This window comes from Phallusia mammillata, chromosome 2, assembly GCF_965637545.1.
Source record: "Phallusia mammillata chromosome 2, kaPhaMamm4.hap1.1, whole genome shotgun sequence".
Taxonomy (NCBI): domain Eukaryota; kingdom Metazoa; phylum Chordata; class Ascidiacea; order Phlebobranchia; family Ascidiidae; genus Phallusia; species Phallusia mammillata.
The window spans coordinates 7,602,270-7,620,672 of NC_137253.1; the positions used below are offsets into that span (position 1 = coordinate 7,602,270).

The 18,403-nt window shown below is 36.8% G+C and overlaps 2 protein-coding genes across 2 annotated transcripts in view; one reads left to right on the forward strand and one right to left on the reverse strand.

Moving 5' to 3' along the window:
• The window catches only part of LOC145213472 (sperm-associated antigen 17-like), a 38,018-nt gene extending 30,596 nt beyond the window's left edge, over window positions 1-7,422 (forward strand). Inside the window, exons 35-44 of the mRNA XM_080081758.1 lie at window positions 443-645; window positions 787-992; window positions 2,314-2,499; window positions 2,839-2,943; window positions 3,793-3,998; window positions 4,513-4,629; window positions 4,775-4,915; window positions 5,568-5,712; window positions 7,115-7,257; window positions 7,319-7,422. Of these exons, the coding sequence (XP_079937884.1) occupies window positions 443-645; window positions 787-992; window positions 2,314-2,499; window positions 2,839-2,943; window positions 3,793-3,998; window positions 4,513-4,629; window positions 4,775-4,915; window positions 5,568-5,712; window positions 7,115-7,254 (1,449 nt within the window). The 3' untranslated portion in view covers window positions 7,255-7,257; window positions 7,319-7,422. The remainder of the gene's footprint in view (window positions 1-442; window positions 646-786; window positions 993-2,313; window positions 2,500-2,838; window positions 2,944-3,792; window positions 3,999-4,512; window positions 4,630-4,774; window positions 4,916-5,567; window positions 5,713-7,114; window positions 7,258-7,318) is intronic.
• A 265-nt stretch (window positions 7,423-7,687) lies between these two features.
• Window positions 7,688-18,069, reverse strand: LOC145212545 (flotillin-2-like). The gene is made up of 10 exons (XM_080080706.1): window positions 17,925-18,069; window positions 17,554-17,635; window positions 17,090-17,180; window positions 16,427-16,550; window positions 15,725-15,957; window positions 15,119-15,238; window positions 14,306-14,520; window positions 9,931-10,114; window positions 9,268-9,417; window positions 7,688-8,686 (listed from the first exon to the last, which is right to left on the reverse strand). The coding sequence occupies exons 1-10, from the start codon at window positions 17,971-17,973 to the stop codon at window positions 8,657-8,659; spliced, it is 1,278 nt and encodes a 425-aa protein (XP_079936832.1). The 5' UTR covers window positions 17,974-18,069; the 3' UTR covers window positions 7,688-8,656.
• Window positions 18,070-18,403: the final 334 nt, after the last annotated feature.

Consider the following 18,403-nt stretch of genomic DNA (forward strand, 5'->3'; position numbering starts at 1 on the left):
CTGCATATTATTTGTTCTGAAAAAAGTCGGGTTAATGCAATCCACTTAATCAGGAAAACCGGTTAATCGGGACAAAACGCTTGTTAAATTGCAATCCCGATTGGCCAGTTTCGTCTGTATTTCATAACTGTATGAAAACTAATAATTCTAAAGACTGTTACGTCACTAACATGTGACGTCATAATACAATTCTACCTACTTGAATAATTGATGATAAGTCTGTAGTGTAAAGGGCTTTACCCTGTTACTCCCAACAAACTGGAGTGCCGTTGGACGGCTACACTAGCCAATACGGCCGATCTCTCGTCACAAGGTGCACTGATTAGCCCTTACAGCTTGTCTGTAAAGCTTCCATGGAGAAATCCCGTGTTAGAAAAAAAAAAGAAAAAAAAGAGAAATCCCGTTTTGTTGTCAGTTGTAACGAAATTGTGTTTTACATCAGGGGACTCCACGATCGCCGGACGCGGTTCCAGAACCATCAGGAATGAAACGAGTATCTGTGGCGCCCCCTGATGCTGGTGGCCTCAGCAACGAGTTTTCGCTCCTGGTCAAGGTCAAATACGAGGCGGCCGTCGCGCCACCGCCGCCCCCTAAAATCCCCCCGCCAAGGGAGAAACTCACCCAAGCCGACTGGGAGCGAATTAGGTAGGTTGCCATAGAAATTTGCACGTCTTTTTTCTTATCAGGCCGTTTCAAGTGTAGCTTTTTGCTTGTATGAAACCAGGACATTTCCCTTCTGGACCCAACCTCTCAAAATCTGAGTTAAAAATCATACCATCTTCTTAGGCGCGGCATAGAAGAGGAAAAGACAGGGCGTAAAGCTTTGAAGAACCGAGATGTCCCTGAGTATTTCGATAGTGAAGCTGGTAGAGCTTGGCTCCTCAATCAAGCTCCTGACATGAAAGCCGCTTCTCGACAGCTCTCTAGCGACCCCAGGCGGGACGGCACCGAAGCTAAGATGTTTCTCAACCGAGGGGCTTCCCCCCAACAAGGTGAGTTTATAATTTCTTACGAAGTCTATATAAAACACAAGTTGTCCAACCCATTGTTAAGCTATAGAGCATTATAGAGCCATTTTGTGTCCAAATTAATACAGTTGGTATCAGAAAAAACACATATATTGTCTAATCGTTACAGGCTGGGAAACTTTACCGAAAATTTGATTTGCCAAATTGATTGAAATTTTGGGTTCTAACATTTTAGAGCAGTGGTTCTTAACCGGGGTTCGATAGAACCCCGGGGGTTCGGCAACGCCGAATCAGGGGTTCGACGAAGGTATTTTTCTAGTAAAAAGAGTATTACCAGCCTAATAGCCATATGTGTCAGACTTTTGTACGCCTATTGTGTGGCAACAATGCGAACAAAACAGGTACCACAAGCATCACAATATAGATTATGACATCATAAACACTGAAGACTGATCTCCTCGCTGTGCAGCTCAATCTGTGCACCGAGCTAGAAATTAATCTGGGCTTTTTGGGCGCTATTAGATGGTAAATACATGATATAAACCAAGTATTTTAAAACAAAAATAAGCAGGTAAATGACGGCCATTGATGAAATAAGAATCTGCGATTCGGCCGTCCTAGCAAAAAGATTGTGCACCTCTGCACTAAGGTTTTATTTTTGATGTAACAAAGAGCATTGTTCGCGTTGTTCGTAAGCAGAAACACAACGAAATTTTGTTGGCAGAAAACACTTATTACTTCATCTTTCTCATGTTTGTGTACAGATGCCAAAAATACAATGCTTCATTTTGGTAAAAACTAAAAATTGCCGGAATTAAAGCAATCATGAAACAAGTTGCTTATAGTATTATGTCAGAATTTAACAAAATGACAAACAGTAACTGTTGGCACTATACGTTCTAATTATGACCCACCGAACAAAATGGGCTAAAAACCTAGGATGTAACTTTGGGGTTCGACCTAAGGCTGAAGAATATCGTAGGGGTTCGGCCGTTATAAAAAGGTTAAGAACCACTGTTTTAGAGTAAAATGTTAGCTGAATGCAATTATTAAAATTTACAGGAAAAATAAGCGGGCAAAATTACATGAAAAATACCAAATTGGCTTTTAATTTTACGCTTAAATGTCAGAACTTCAAAGGTTCAATCAATTTTAGTTAAAACTCTCCAGATTTAGACAAAATTGCAGACAAATTATGTGTTTTTCTTTAACCTGCTGTATTACTTTGGACACAAAATGGCTCCATGAGGCTCTATCGCGTAACAATGGATTGTACAACTTGTGTTTTATGTAGACTTCGTTCCCACAGACTGCTTTTTTTCAAATTGTTAATTTTCTTGGTTAGATTCTGGGTCAGATTCTTCGCGCCAACGTGGCTCGGGAGCTGGTATCGTGTCCGACACCCCCTCCAAGATGCGCCCCACCAACCCCACTCCCGCACATGCTAGCGGAGGGGGGACTCCCACTAAAGTTAGACCCGAAAACCCCACTCCCATCGCCGCGGCTGCTCAACAGAGAAACGTTCGACCGAGTGAGTAAAAAATATGTATAAATATATATATATATAAATAAAAAATACAGTATTTTTATAGTTGGGTTTCATACCAGTGTTTCCGAAACTATTTTTAAACTTGTTTAACCTGATTATGAAAATAGTTTTAGCAATTGTTTTCCGCAAATTATGGCAAAATGTTTCTATTGGTAGTTATTAATGCGGTGGTTATGGTCAATTACAAGGGGGTCGGGTCTTTTCCTTAATTTCACTTCATTTAGGCCCAGAATTTTGGAAACAGTTTGTTTGGTTTTGATTTTTACCTAAAGTTACTACACATGCTCGCGTACATCAATATTATCACAATTTTTCAACAAGGCAACCCTACCCCGAGCAAAACAGCATCTGATGCTCCATATCTCACTCAACAATATCAGCCTTCACCTATACCTGAAAATCCGACGTCGGCGCAAAAACGTGAAGGTGAGAAGTTTGAAAATAACTGCACTATGTAATGCCATCAGATAAATCTGCCAACAAAAAAACATAAAAACAATCTGTCATCATTGGCGTCATGTTTTCACTTTTACTAGTACCAAAATGGGAAAATTGTTTTTAAATGTTTTTCTTTTTTTTGAGCTTTTTTAATAATGTGAAATTGGGTACAACAAGATGTGTTACAAATAGGAATTGAAAAAAGCACGTAAATTTGTTTCACCCCCAGGAACAACTGCGCTTGAACCTTAAAAACTTCAGATGTTTCAAATTATGTTTCTCAAGAAAAAACATACTTTTTCAAAACATACATTCACTGGTGAGAGAAGCCCTGAAACGTTCAGCCCCTAAAAGGCTTCTTTCGTGGGTTCGAGTCCCATCGTGGGCTAGATTTTTCTAACCTTTGTTTTGCCATATTTGCCATTACTCAAAACAGACTTTATTTAGGACAACGCCTTTGATAGGCCCATCATACTATAATTTACTTTTAAAGATAGTAAATCTTCCTTATTAATAAAATCTCCTTGTAAGGACCGCAACGATTCAGGGCCATTACTTCAAGACTGCAATACGCGATTGATTTAGTGTTTTACCTTTCAAATTTCCTGCAGTCATGAGAATTTAGTACTTATGACCCCATGGTGGAATTCCAACACCAAGTAAGCCTGCATAAACAACTACAAAAAAGGGATATACTTAGCAGCAAAAATACAGCCACTGATTTAGTGTTTTTTACTTTAAAATTTCCTTACTTTTTAAGGTTCATCAATTTTGAATGTCTCTATTTTTTCCCTGATATCTTCGCAACAATCAAACCAATATGTTTTTCCCCTTCAGCTGCACACTTTACGCCACCTCAGCAGAGCTCAGAGTCGAGCGACAACAGTCGTCAAAACAACGTGTTGCCATTGGAAACAGAGCCGTCCGACCTGGTCTTGACCCGCAGTCTTATGTACGACGCATCTGGCCAACCACGCCGGGACAGGGTTAGACTTCCCACCTCAATTATGAGCGACAAACCCGGCGCCTTGCCCAATAAGAAGGTAGAGATTGTATTCCGTTAAGTTGATTTCGGTTGGTAAATGAACAGATTGGTACTAAATGCCGTATGGTACCACAAGGTATGCCGTATCTGAAAATATAAGCCCCAATTGGGTTATAGACAGTTGTGGGATTCAAGTATTTTGTCATCCAGTTCTGGTTGAAGTGAGGCTTTGTAATTGAAATAACACTAATATCTGGTCTCAGATATCCTTGCAGTACTTTAGTTTCACCCAGCCAAAAACAACTAAATAAGTACGTGCAAGAACGTAGCACCGCAATTGTGCATTAAGGTTGACTCATTGCAGCTATCGGAACTATCAGAAGTTTCGTGACAAACCTCAATAGCAAGTACGCGTACCACAATGAAGGGAAACAGGACAAGATAAGAAGGCAACGTTGACTTTGTGTTACATACGACGCATCTTTCTACGTTGACATGTCTATGGCTTCATACCATATCTCATTTTTGTTGTAGATTTCGAAACTATTTGAGTTTTGTATTGTATTTTGCAGTTTATGGAGGTGGAGGACCCAGTTCGGAGGAAAGTGAACACTTCATCTGTCGCTGGTGGATTGTCGCTAGGCAACACCAAAGTTGCGGATCGTGGCTTCCAACTTTTGCCACCAGAGGTCAATAACAAGCTATCTTAGATTTTCAAATCCGTTTCTGTTTGAAGCACACTCAACGACCTAAAACTGGATAATCTTAGTTTCTATAATTATACTGATTATAATCAGTGTTGAAACAAATAGTCTCTAAAAGCAAGCATTTCAGGTTGTGTTCGGTGTATTGCGGGAAGGAAGCACTTACAGCTATTCGGTGAAACTGAAGAACACTGGCATTGACCTTTGTCGCTTCAAGGTCAAGCAACCGCCTCCCGGTACTGGGATCCGAGTTCAGTACACCCCTGGCCCGGTACGTCCCGTCTATAGACATAAGTCGAATCTCAATGTCTTATGTATGATTTGAGATAAACATACCTTCACAACTGGAATCAGCTCTGAAGCTTCAATGCCGACCAGCGATCACGTCACACTTGCATATATCTGCCGTTCACCAAGCATTCCCATGCGGCTTAGCATAGGCTAGAAAAATCTAGCCTGCGGTGGGGTTCGAACTTTGTACAGGAGTCTTTCCGGTATTCGCGTTCTACCAACTGAGCTACACAGGCTCGGTCGAATCACAAGCACCGTTGCCAACCTCCTATGATGCACATGTCAGCTTCGTAGTAGGGAATCGCTATATTAACCAGTAATCTGATGCCTGCAGTGGGACTCGAACCCACGACAGGAGCCATTCCGGTATTCGCGTTTTACCAACTGAGCTACACAGGCTCAGTGGCAACCCCGTCGAAAGTCGAATCACAAGCACCGAAGCTTCCATCGTGGGTTCTAATCACACCGCAGGGTGGATTTTTCAAGTCTTTGTCTTGCCATATGTGGCAATGCTTGGGAGACCAAATTCATTCGATATAACGCTGTATCTATAGTCATGCTTTGTGTTGATTTCTAATGGTTTAAAATTTAAACTGACCAGCAGACACGTATAACTTGCTTTCCATATTTAGGTAGCTGCAGGTATGGAGACTGTGGTAAACCTTGAGATTTACGCCATCGCTGTTGGAGTTGAAGGCGATTCTGGTGTGGGAACGATCAACCATATGTTGGAGATCGTCACCGAAACCGATATTCTCCATCTTCCAGTCACAGCAAATATCCTTTGATGCCTTGATCTTGTCACAGATATACCTAAAGTTTGAGGCACACTTAACTTGCGCAATAACATAACTGTGTAAAGCCTTTATAAACAGGGAGTCGAACCGGAACTGAACCCGAACCCGCGAACCCGTTTGAGCGGTTAATTTCATTAAACCCGAACCGAACCCGAACCGCCAATTACGATTTTCTAAAAACCCGAACCGGAGTTGAACCCCATATTTTGTTTGGCGTTGGACCGGAACCGGAACCGAACCAGTAAAAAATGCAGTCTGTTTTGTATTTTGTGATTTTTTTCAAAACAGCGCACTGAAGAATACACGACATAACACTTATAGGGCATGTCAAAAATAACAGTGCACGGGCAAAATTCTTTTGAGTGTGACAAGGCCAGGTAGATGATGGGTAGAATTAAATTTAAACGAATAAAAATGTGAACCGGTTTAAAAACCGCAAACCGGTTCGGATATGCATTTTTAAAAACCGGAACCGAACCCGAACCCTTAAAAACAAAACCAAGTAAACCTGAACCCATATGACAAGCGGTTCGACTCCCTGTTTATAACACACTTGGTATCCATTTCTGGCCCAGAATGGCTTTGTTTATGGCGTATGTAGGCTATTGCTGCCAGGCATGATATCAAATTTATAGAGCTCTTCTGGCAAATGTATTTTGATCCCGACGTTTCGACGTCCCTTTTTTACCCTGGTGAAGGCGACCTGCATAGGATGTCGAAACGTCGGAATAAAAATACTTGCCAGAAGAGCTCTATAAACTTGTTTGTTACGTATTAGTCCTGAATGCATTATGCTCACAATGAGTCTGCCGTTAAGCTGTCTGTTTTATTGCAAGTCCATTAAATCATTTTTATTTGATTTTTTGGAATTAGGCAGCTGGCGACTCCAATTTAGTTCATCGGGAACCACTGGGTTGGAGCTATGCCGCTAAGATAAGATTAGAACGCACAACCGTGTGAACATAAGGCTAACCACTCTACCATCTGGGTGACTTTCAAGTTTCAGTGGAATGCACCAGTTTGCTTCACAAAATAAAAACTGATTTTAAATGCCATGTTTGTTAAGTTAGAAACTGTCCCGGAAAAGTGCGCATGTAATGAAATGTTGAATTGTTTGAGAGTGTACCTGCGGAAGTTGGGCCAAGCTGATGAAAGTCCATTGCATCACATTTGGTTTGATTTTTTGACTTGTTTAAATCAATTTAATTTAACCCATAAGATTCCACCGGTGTAAAGCAATTCCCCTAAAGTTTGAAACTTGAATCCCAACCTTACGAGCACAAGGCGGCTGCGTTAACCACTCGGCCGTCTTGGCCATAGTGCAAAAAGGACAAAAAAGCACTTTGTAACCATTTCCTTGACTTTGATCTTTTGCTTCTCACTTGTCCTGACTGCTTATGACTACGACAACAGGACCGAAGCGATGCCTTCTGGCGGGAAAGCCCCTGGCGTGAAACTGTGTTCGCACAAGCCACCTTCCCGGGAAGGAATTGTTCGACCAATCAAAATGACTGCAAGTTAATTGGTAAATAGGTTGGACACATATAGTGTGCTTTTTTACACTAATTGTTGTGTTGTATTTTTAGGTCCTGTGTTCTCGCAAGTGTTTTTTCCATTACTATGAAGTTTTGAAGTTGCAAAAATGTATTTGAATTTATTTTTTCAATAAAGGTTTTATGGCTGTGTCAAACCAATGTATATTTTATAGTTTATTCTAGCGTTACTCAAACAGGGTACACAGGTACAGATAGATCTAGTTAGGGGTTTTACCATAGCTGTAAAAGTTAGTGTTGTATGATTGCCTATGCAGCACCATTTCGATATTTTTTTTTTCTTCACCTAAATATGTTACTTTATATTTACAAGTTCTTGCATGGCAATGAAATAGCAACATCTGTCCTGTGGTGTATGATAGGTAAGCACTGTTTATACAACTGCTAAAATAGCCCAGGAGATATTTCGGTTACATGTTTATTGACAGTTTCATAAAAACAGTTAGCGAATTAGTGTGTACACCACGTCTGAAGAAAGGGCAAACTACTTTGTTTAAACAGCAATATTTTATCTTTCTTGTTGCAGCACCCATATTTTGTTGCATACTTACAAGCTAATGGACCATAACAAGCTTAAAAGACAAAATAGGATCACCATGCATTGGTTAAAACATGTATCAACACATTTACACCTATTTCTATGGTAAAATCTGGAAAGACTGATATTATGTGGCTAGGTACCACGAATACGAGTATTTTAAACACAAATTATTTGAATCAAAGCTGAAAAAGAAAAAAAACGTTGACAAAAATGTTTTAAAGTAACACAGTTATTTACAGTTCCACTAAGTAGTCTTTAAACTGTATTCTACACTGCTCAACAAAAATGGTTGATTAAGAATGTTGAATATCTTTTTGTAGCTAAACAATATGAAAGGCACAACAAAATACACACACAGAAAACGTTTCATTTTCAGTTATTAAATGCCGTAAAAATTAGTGAGTTTAGGCACATGCTTATTGGAACAAAAGTCAAATACCGTAGGCAGGTTTTTCAGTGCAATGCTGGATGGAATATTGTTGACGCAAACAATTACAAAACAACACTATGTTTCCTTGCAAAGACTGAATATGTGAAACGACATTATGTAACAGCCCTATGGTTGCAATATGAAGGGTTTAACAATATAAGTAGTATTTTTCATACAGTTTCACACTTTGTAAAACCATGAAAATAAACTAACATAGGTTTTTATACACATATCTACCGTAAAATAAAGTCATACACAAAAACATCAACACTACCAGATATTTGCATTATTATTAGACTTGATTAGTCTGTCGGCCATAGTGAGGTAAATGTGAACTCACTGAGGGCCAAGCAGTGTTATTCTTCATTCATGCAATATTTCAGCTAATATCGTGCAAGCACTACTTAGCTCCAGGCATTTGTTTCAAGACCTGTAAAATAAACGCCAGTTAAAAAAGTTGAAGAATAATGTTTTATTAAGCTGCGTTGAATGCTTTTACAATGTTTTAATATTCTTAAACAAAATGTTTGATTTTTTGAGTTATGATATAGAGCAGGAAATAAATTTGTGCTACAGTAAGCACAAGTAAACAAGACTAATAAAATGGCTGACCAGTTATTAAGTAAAGACTTTTTTCAATTTAAAATTAAACAATATTTTTTAACATGTATAACTAAAAGTTGGGCTATTTTTTAAGACAAATTTCTTCTTGATATTTAAAACATTTGATGTGTACTGTTTCACCAATATGCCACTTATATTTGATGATGCTCATTATGCTTGCTTATAGATACCAATGGTGCTGTAAAGGCCAAACGTAAATTCTTAGGAAAGAATGACTTAAATTTTTTGTATGCGCTTGATATTTAAATGGCACAAAAACATAAATTTACGAACTACCCCTATTAACACCTCAAACCCATGTAAATTAAAACAAAAACCTAGCCATGAAAAACATAAATTTAAGTACCCCTCCTATCAACATCCAAACATGTAAAAAAACTGTATTACCTTTGAGATGTCAACCCCAGTAACAGCTTGCACTGCTGGTGGCAGTTCTGCCAATAATTTTGTCACTTCGCTTGTTGTTCTGTCATTGTCGCCTCCCAGCAAAACAATCTCATCCACTCTTGACAGAGGAGCAGATACCTCTGCTGCAATCTAAAATAACAACCCACATGAGAAAAATATGTTTTAGAGATACTCAATCGAAAAAATTAGTTCACTTTTACCTTTTAAACGTAAGTTTTGTATTCAGTTTTTTTTTATTCTTCGGGTAGTAAGGCCCATCTATAAACTATTTTAACAACTAATAAGCTATTATACACAAGAGACAGAATGTTGTAAATTGTTGTGGGTATGCATATCTTTTTCAAATCGTTTAAAACCAGAAACATTTTTATTATGTATTTAAAAACCTTAGCAGTTGGCCGTAATACCTTTTGGAACCCTAATTATTTAAGTAAATACTGGCAAATTTTTTTATTCGAATATTTAGCAAAGGTAAATATTAGCAATGGCATCCAAAACAGTACAATTCTTAAATATTCAAGGTAGGTAAATTGGGTTAAACTTCAAGTAATACAGGTTAATTAATTGTTGCTTTGTGGAGCATACATCCACAAGACTTTTAAAAACTGTTCAGAGAAAAAATACTTCTAAAATGTTACATACCTTGGGCAGTGATTCCAAGACGAGTGACATCAAGGCAGCATCTCCATATTGTTTATATGCTGCTGCTTTTTGTCTCATGCTTTCTGCTTCAGCTTTGCCGATAGCTTCAATAGACGACGCCTCTGCACCGCCCACTTGTTTGATTCTTTCTGCATCGGCACGAGCTGCCTCAACTACTTTTGTTCTGAAGAGAATTTTTAGTTCATTCAAAAGTTAATAGAAGTTAGGAATGCAAGCTGTTGGCCAATAGTTTGACCTCAAAATAGCATAATTTTATACTACAATAGGGTTGCCATATTTTATGATACACAATCCCTGACAAAATTTATCTCGCTTGCATTAACCCAGTTTTTCTCAAACATTTTTGTTATTTTTTCTAAACGGTCCATTTACCATTATTTCGAGGGCTCGCGGTTGGCAAGCCTGAATGTGTATTTCAGAAAAACGAAAGTTCATTGCAGGATTTTAGCTAGTTATGCTAAATTGAGCACAACAATCATCCAAATCTGACATCACAAACAAGATAAAAGAATTACAATTGTGGGCCAACAATTGCATTTTTGTGGGTTGTCATGCAATAAAGCCTATTGTTTAGTAATGGAGACCGTCGATCCTCATTTTCACTATAATTTAAACTAGAAGAGTGGCTTTCTGATATACTTCCATTTTATATATTCTATACGATATTTACCAATTTACTATACACATCAATTGATCTACACATATGATTGTTTTTGTAAACAAAAACTGATGGGTCCCCACACGCGTGTTTGTGCGGATTTACGGTAAACAAATGTTGCGGTGATTTTTAGATTATTGTCATAAAATTACAAAAACTTTAAAAAAACGATACAAATATTTCAATTTAATCTCTAGCTTCGACCCATATATTGTCGTCCAACGTCGGGTTTTAAACAAATTTTCCTACAAAACCTTAATAGTTATATTACAGACACTATAAATTAAACAGCCATTTGCTGCACAGGTATACATAACAAATTGTTTTTTACTTAACTTTGTTTCGCAAAACGACTACCATTGAGCTTTAGTAACCTCTCACTGACCTTTAGTAACCTCTTTTGAAACCTTTTTCAATAGCAAGCAGACTTAGTGTAAAACAATACCGGTTTGCCTAATTTATATTTGAGTATTGATTTGTCAAAAATAATGAAGCTACGTTGTGACGAAAATTCGATCTTAACTGTGTTTGTAATACCTACAAGTTGACCTTTAGTGACCTCTGGTCATGTGGCGGCCAAGCTGACAACGAGAATTTAAAGACTATTTATCACGGCGATAAAAAGAAATTATGTTTATTTTTTCACTTTTATGTTGATCAAAACCGAAGCACTTTTATCGAATTTAAATTGCGTCTTAGGTGTAAAACGTTCGCTGAAAGTGCGAGTGATAACTTATAAAACGACATGGCATTGCTGCACAAAAACAGCTGATTTCTAATCACTGAAAAGACTGTCTCTTAAAACGTCTGTCCGGACGTCAAGCTGAGCACTCCCGCTCTGCACAAAACCGTTTTAATCGTAAACCAGTGAATGACTCCCTTGGGACTTCTGTCTGACTGACAGTGTACACAAACTATGGGCTGTGAAAGTCATTATTTGGCCGATTAAGGCAAATTTTTGAATACTAAACCAGTAACCTACTGCAAACAATTGTTTAAAATTTTAGCACATTAGGGCTTGTATTTCTGGCCTGAAACCAAATAAGATTATTTCAGGATTTAAGGGGTGACGATTATTTCGGGGTTAAAGGGGTAAAAAATGGGTAAATCCAATAAAAAATTAGAAAAGTATTTAGAATACCTTACATTGCACCAACCAACAAAGCATGAAACGTTTTGGGGGCTTGTGGGTGAACCGCTGGGTCATTTGGGGTCAAACTTTAGGAGGATCAGGTTTTAAACAATAGCTAACATCTGTGTCAATTTGAATAAATTTAAAGCACTCATTCTTGACCAAACGCGTTTGACAAACCATCGTTAGACAGAAACGAATATTTTGGGGTTTAGGGGGTAAAAATGGGAAATCCTGTTAAAAGTTAGAAAATTCTTTAGAAAACATCACATTGCACCAACCAACAGAGCACATAACTCCTAGATGATGTACTTTAGTCAGTACAGCCGTTTTAAAAATTTTACGTTTTGGGGGCCTGTGGGTGAACCGCTGGGTCATTGGGGGTCAAACTTCAGGAGGATCAAATTTGGATTAATATGTAACATCTGTGCAAATTTTAATAAATTTGAAGCATTCCTTCTTGACCAAACGCGTTTAACAAACCAGAGTTAGACAGAAAAAAGAATACGGACAAAAACATTATGTGTCCCCTTCACAGAAGGGGATCCATAATTTATTCAGTTGCACAAACTGACGCCAAATATAAATATAGAATTACTTCCACCTTTTTGCGGTCCCCGCAAAATACCCTAAACCTAAAGGGTAGAGCTACTAACACCATAACGCAAATGACAACCAAAGTCGATACGTTATATCTCAAAAAATGCTCACAGTTGGGGCTATTAGGGTCGGGGTAAGGTATTAGCACTTAAAATTCAATAAAACTAACCCAAAAAATTAGTTACTAATGTAAAAATTTTAAAAACTTATTTCCCAACCCAACCCATTTATAGCCGCTAAATACAAAATTCAGCTATTTACGCCCCCTAATCGACTTTGGATGTCATTTGCATTATGGTGTTAGTAGCTCTACCAACCTAAAGGTCCACGGATCCCAGTTTGAGAACCGCTGCGTTAACCATTTTTGAAATCCAAACACTTATATTCCGGAATAAATTTGTAATATTCGGAAGTCACACGGACGGCGACATGAGAAAACGTTAGATACGGTGCTCTGATCCTTGTCAATTACCTTTCTGTGTAGGCTTCCGTTTAGTTAATCTTACTATCCTAAAAAAAAAACAATAAGCACATATATCAGGGGTCTCCAACCTTTCCCGCTCTAAAAACCATTCTGACCAATTTTACACAGAAAAACACTACAACGGGAGCCACAAAGACCTTTTCAAATTTGAAATAAAATGCCACTGAAAAAACGTTTTTATGTCTCACAACATTCGACTTTTCGTTGTTAGTTAGTTCCTTGCATATTAGGTACACAGCAAATGAAATTTCCCACTTTCCCACGTAGCATCGAATGCTGTGTTTTCTTGAAATGCAGATTTTTATTTGTGTATATATAACGCGTATTGTTAGACTGTAACAAACAGGTACTGTTATGCGTGCACACACAATGCAAAACGAAACAGGCATATAAGACGCGGTTGTAGCTAACTACTAGAAACTTTCTTCGTTTGTACATTAATTTCATAGTATATATATATACATTTTTTTTTCTTAAAATTCCTGACTTCTAAGTAGATTTTAACATTTCTCCCTGACGCAGATTTAAACACTAAATTCCCTGACATGTCAGGGAAAATCCTGACGTATGGCAACCCTATACTACAAAGACACTGAAACATAAAAAACAATGCTAAAAAGGGGTGGTACTGAATACTGCATGTTAGAGTACTTAGAATGCCGCATGTTAGACTGCTTAGAATACTGCATGGTGTGAAATGTGATAATACAAGCACCAACAAGGATAAATTTCAGATTCTAGTGTTATTTCAATTGCAAACCTGAATAGCTCTAACTGTCAGTGCTTGCAAAAGTCTGCAAAAATATAATTTTAACAAAAGCACATTCATGTCATTGCCTACTTTGTAATCACATACGGTCCCATGCGGAATTTTGGTACTACCACTAAAAATCATTCATTAGGATAGCCAACCATTTAATCTTTTGATGAAGGTTTGCAGTTAAACATCACATACATACATACATACATAGCACCCTCAAAAGAAAAAAAACATGGTTGTACAAAAATGGGTACAAAAAAGGTACTGTAATGTTGAAAGCCTCATGTCAATATTAATACATTCAACTAAAAGTAACCTATTTATATACCTAACAAGTGTACCAACTTTTCATGTCAATGTGGGCTATTTTATTGCCCATCATTGAACAGAACAAACAAAGTAAAAGCCCTCTTCAGAAATAGCCTAGTTGTTTTTTCAGTGGGCGCTTCAAGGATGTGGGAAAAGTGTGGGTTGATTTCTGGCATATTGCCAACTTGCTTTCACATGGAAAAATGAACTAGGCAGTTCTAACAATCTAGTCATATTACTCACACCATAAGGTAACGCTAAATATCTTTTATCGAGACAGTAATTAAAAAGTGTCAAAACATGTCATGTTATAATTATTTCAAAACTTTAAAATTAAACTGCAAAATACACTAAATCTTGGTTAATCAAGAGCATCTTGGATACTAAAATATTGTATAAAACAATAATCACCTTTTTCCTTCAGCAAGTGTTTTAACTTTGTATGCTTCCGCTTCTGTTGGTCGTCTGACGGTGGCTTCCAGTTCACGATCTTTACGTTCAATTTCTTTTGCTTCCACGTCAATTTGCTTGCGGCGTTGAACAACTTCAATCTCAATTTCTTCTTTCCTAATCTTTTGCTTTTCCTTGGCAGCCTGAAGTTGGTAAGCTAGCTGGGCCTCCGCTTGCTACACAAGATCGTGTAAACATATGTTTGCAGCGTAAAAAATGAAAGTTGCACTGAAGCTTTTTTTCATTTAAACTTATAAGTTAGCTAAAGACAGTGCAGACTGTTTTGACCTATAAGCAGGGTTGCCATAGACATGGACCCAAAGATAAGGGGGCTGAAAAAACAATTTAAAAAAAAATCCTGACATTTATACAAGCCATGAGATATCAAATAAAAAAAATTCTTTACATTTTTATTTGTAATGACTCAAAACTTTTGCGCAAAAACATGTATATTATGCAATGCTGGATGCCTGCGGAAAAGATATAAGTTCTGTAATTGTTAAAAATAAGACAAGATAAGGACTCAAGTCAAAACAAGGACATTTTATAGAACTTAGGACAATCATTTTTTTTACACATTGCCCTTCAAAAAAGGACAAATTTTAGAAATAAGGATGGTATGGCAACCCTGCATATAAGGCTTCCTCAGTGCAGCTGGTGACAAGACATTGACCATAATTAATCAGCCAATACTTAACTACCAGCAAAAGCACAACCTTTTTTTAAAAAAATGGACAAAAAATGCTCAAAGATGTGATATTTCTATTTTCTTACCGAAGTGTTAACTTCCTTTTGGTAAGCAGCTTGCGACATTTTGAACGCTCGTTCAGAATCAGCTATTTTGGTGTCGGAATCGAATTTCACATCCATTAGTGCCCTGTCACAACGAGCTTCCTGCAATAAAAACAAAAACTACTTGCTTATACGGCAGATGGATTGAATTTGTATTGTGTGAACGAAATAGCATCCGCAGCAGTATAATTGTCTGGAGACAGATGCACTGCATTTATATTTGAATTTACCACCATTGTGATGCTCCCATTAAAAAAATGTATATTCAATCGTTTTAATCTAAAATGTCAACCATTTTGCATGAAATATTTTTGGATTTATCGCATTTTTCCCAACTGTTTTACAATTTAGCTTTTGATGTGACCAACATCCACTAAATAATGCTTGAGCTAACGCTTATGGCAAACCAAACCAGCCCATACAAAAGACGGAAAATCCAATTTATCTACATTAATAGTAAAACAAGTAGTGAGTGTTAATTGTAAAAAAATATCCCATATAACTATGCTCTCTACATAGAATTTACAAAAATAGGCCATAGATACAGCCAAAAAAGTCAGGGGTTCAAAAAAAACTTATTGCACATACCACCATGCCAGAATCCCTTTCTGATTCAGCAACACCAATTTTAGCATCTCGTTTAACTTGAGCAGTCTGTGCACGACCAATCGAGCTCAAGTAGTCCACTTTGTCAACAACATCCTTGATCACGAAACTGAGAATTTCGATCCCCATTCTGCCCACATCTGGTGATGCAACCTCCCTGACAAGACTTGCAAAGGTCTCACGATCTTGATAGATCTGCTCCACTGTCAGTGTACCTTTAAAATGTACATTACAATGTTAAAACTTTATGGTAAAAATAATGGCCCAAATAGACGTAAAAAGCGACATGCTCTATTTTTCAAACTATTTGGCTAATGCTCATGCCATCATCTTCAGTGATAATGGTAAAACTGTTTAACAAGATGACATCTTAGATAGGCAAATGACATTTTTTTAATATTATCAACCAACAAGCCCTATCTACTATTTATGTTGTTGTTTTTTGCCCAGAAAAGTCCAGTTAGATGAAATTAGGACACATTATTTTTGTACTTTCGCACATTATTTCCATAGAGACTGCTCTAATGGATCGTTATTGATTAATTTTTAGGGTCTAATGCTTTCAACAGGCCTAACATACTATGAAATCTAAACCTAATAGGGTAGGTAACAGGATTATATATAAATATAGTTGTAAAAGTAAGTTTATAGAATCTTGTTTTCAACTGCTTCATATTTTCGCACCTAAAATTGCACGAAGATGACCTTCCAATGTTTGCAGCAGAATGTCTTCAATTTGTTGGACTGTTTTGCCGAGGAACTGTTCACAAGCTGATGAAAGCAGGTCCTTTTCTGTCATTACTTTTACCTACAAAAGAAATACACAAATTTTGTTGCAATCTTTCAAGGTAGTAATATAACAATTGTATTTCGCAAAGGTAATAGCCGATTTTATAGCTATGTGCAGTGTCAAGTTCATCTTCATTGTTACTTTAGGATCAAATTTTAATACGAACAACTGCTGTCGGAAAGAACCCCCTCACTTCCACCACACAAAACTAGATACCTGGTATTGTAAAGTGTAGCACTTGTGTATTAATTTGCTTACATCTGCCAGTATGTAGCTTTTATAGGCAGTATATATTTGATTTAAAGCTTGGAATGTCCATTAAAATTTTGCTATCTCATTAGCTTTCAGTAAAATAGGAACAATTAGATATGTCAAGTGTTTTCACTATCTAATAACTTTTCACAGTGAACAGGAACGTATACAACACAGTTAAATACTACAAAACTATATTTCTACCCTAAATAATAGAAATACACCAAGTGTTGCCTTTTCAAATAATATTTACTTTGATTGTTTTGTCATTAAACAAATGTGGAATAACCAAAAACAAATGTTACCTGTGCGACTCCGGTTACAGTAAGAGGGACACCCTCTGCAGTTTCCACATTTTCACAAGTTGGGTTCAAAGTCATGACTTCCAATGAGATACTGAAATATACATTGTATTGAATATCATTGCTAAGTAATTAGAAGCAAAGGCAACCATACAGAACAGAAACACTTATCCAAAATAATGTAATGGAAATATTAAACTAAACCTATTATAATATGCACACATATAGATGCACAAAATGGACCAATTAGGATTTTTTTAAACAAATAGCTGAAATTTTGTTGGGACACTTAATTTAGAATGATTACATTTTAACGGTTTAGTCATAAAAATACCATTAGTTTCACACAATAAACAATTGATTTCAGACAAATTTAAGACGGAGTAGGCAGTTGTATCTTTTGACACATATTTAACATAAACAAAGGAACAGAATGTGTTTGTTTATAGCATTTAAGCATTTCTTACTGTTGAACTTCAGTAACGCAGCACCAAGCCCATGCCCAACCTCCAATGACATATTTCTTTCCATCAGCACCACAACATCCACCTAAAAATCACAACTTTTTTTAATTCATGTGTTTGATATATATATGGTACACAGAAAAAAGAAAAGTATTAGATGTATACATGTTTTTTTTACATGTATTTTTGTTGAAATTAAATCATAAAACTAAAAATACTGCAAGTTGAGTGATAAAAAAATGTTGCAATAAATATTGATAATTATGGTAACATTAAAGAGTCTGCAGACAATTTTGTAATAATTTTTATTTTTATTTTTATGACATCAGTGGACATTATTGGGAATATTTTATAGTGAACAAACAATAAATTACCAGAAACAACTAAAGCCTGATTTGGTCCAGTTGTGTGACAATTTCCCATTTTTAGTTCCAAGTCTAACAATCTTCACAGAAGTATATATACTTTATAAAAGTAGACAGAACAAGTTTGCTGCTGTGCAAGCAAAATAAATAAGTTTTAATGTTTTACATACATAACGATTTTGAAGATGTTAAGAGTTGCATTACAATAACAAGCTTACATAATATCCAAAAAAATCCTCAAACCGCCTTAGAACTAAGCAAAACCGTAAAACGTGTAATTGGTAAACAACAAAACACAGCAAACATGTTATTTGATAGCAATAGTATTTGAACAGTTTTAACGATTTTATGACAAGTTGACAAAACAGCAATTATCCTAAAACCTAGGACTGAACTGGCAATACAAACTGACATACAAAATAACGACATTAAACACTTATTAGTTTCGCGAATCACATGCCACAGCGGGCATGACATGACAACCATTT

Coding starts and splice junctions, on each gene's coding strand:
- LOC145212545 (XM_080080706.1), bottom strand. CDS start 17,973: ATGGGAAATTGTCACACAACTGGACCAAATCAGGCTTTAGTTGTTTCT. Junction 17,181..17,553: donor TGCGTTACTGAAGTTCAACA/GTAAGAAATGCT, acceptor TGTATATTTCAG/TATCTCATTGGAAGTCATGA. Junction 8,687..9,267: donor CTGGGGTTGACATCTCAAAG/GTAATACAGTTT, acceptor TTTATTTTACAG/GTCTTGAAACAAATGCCTGG.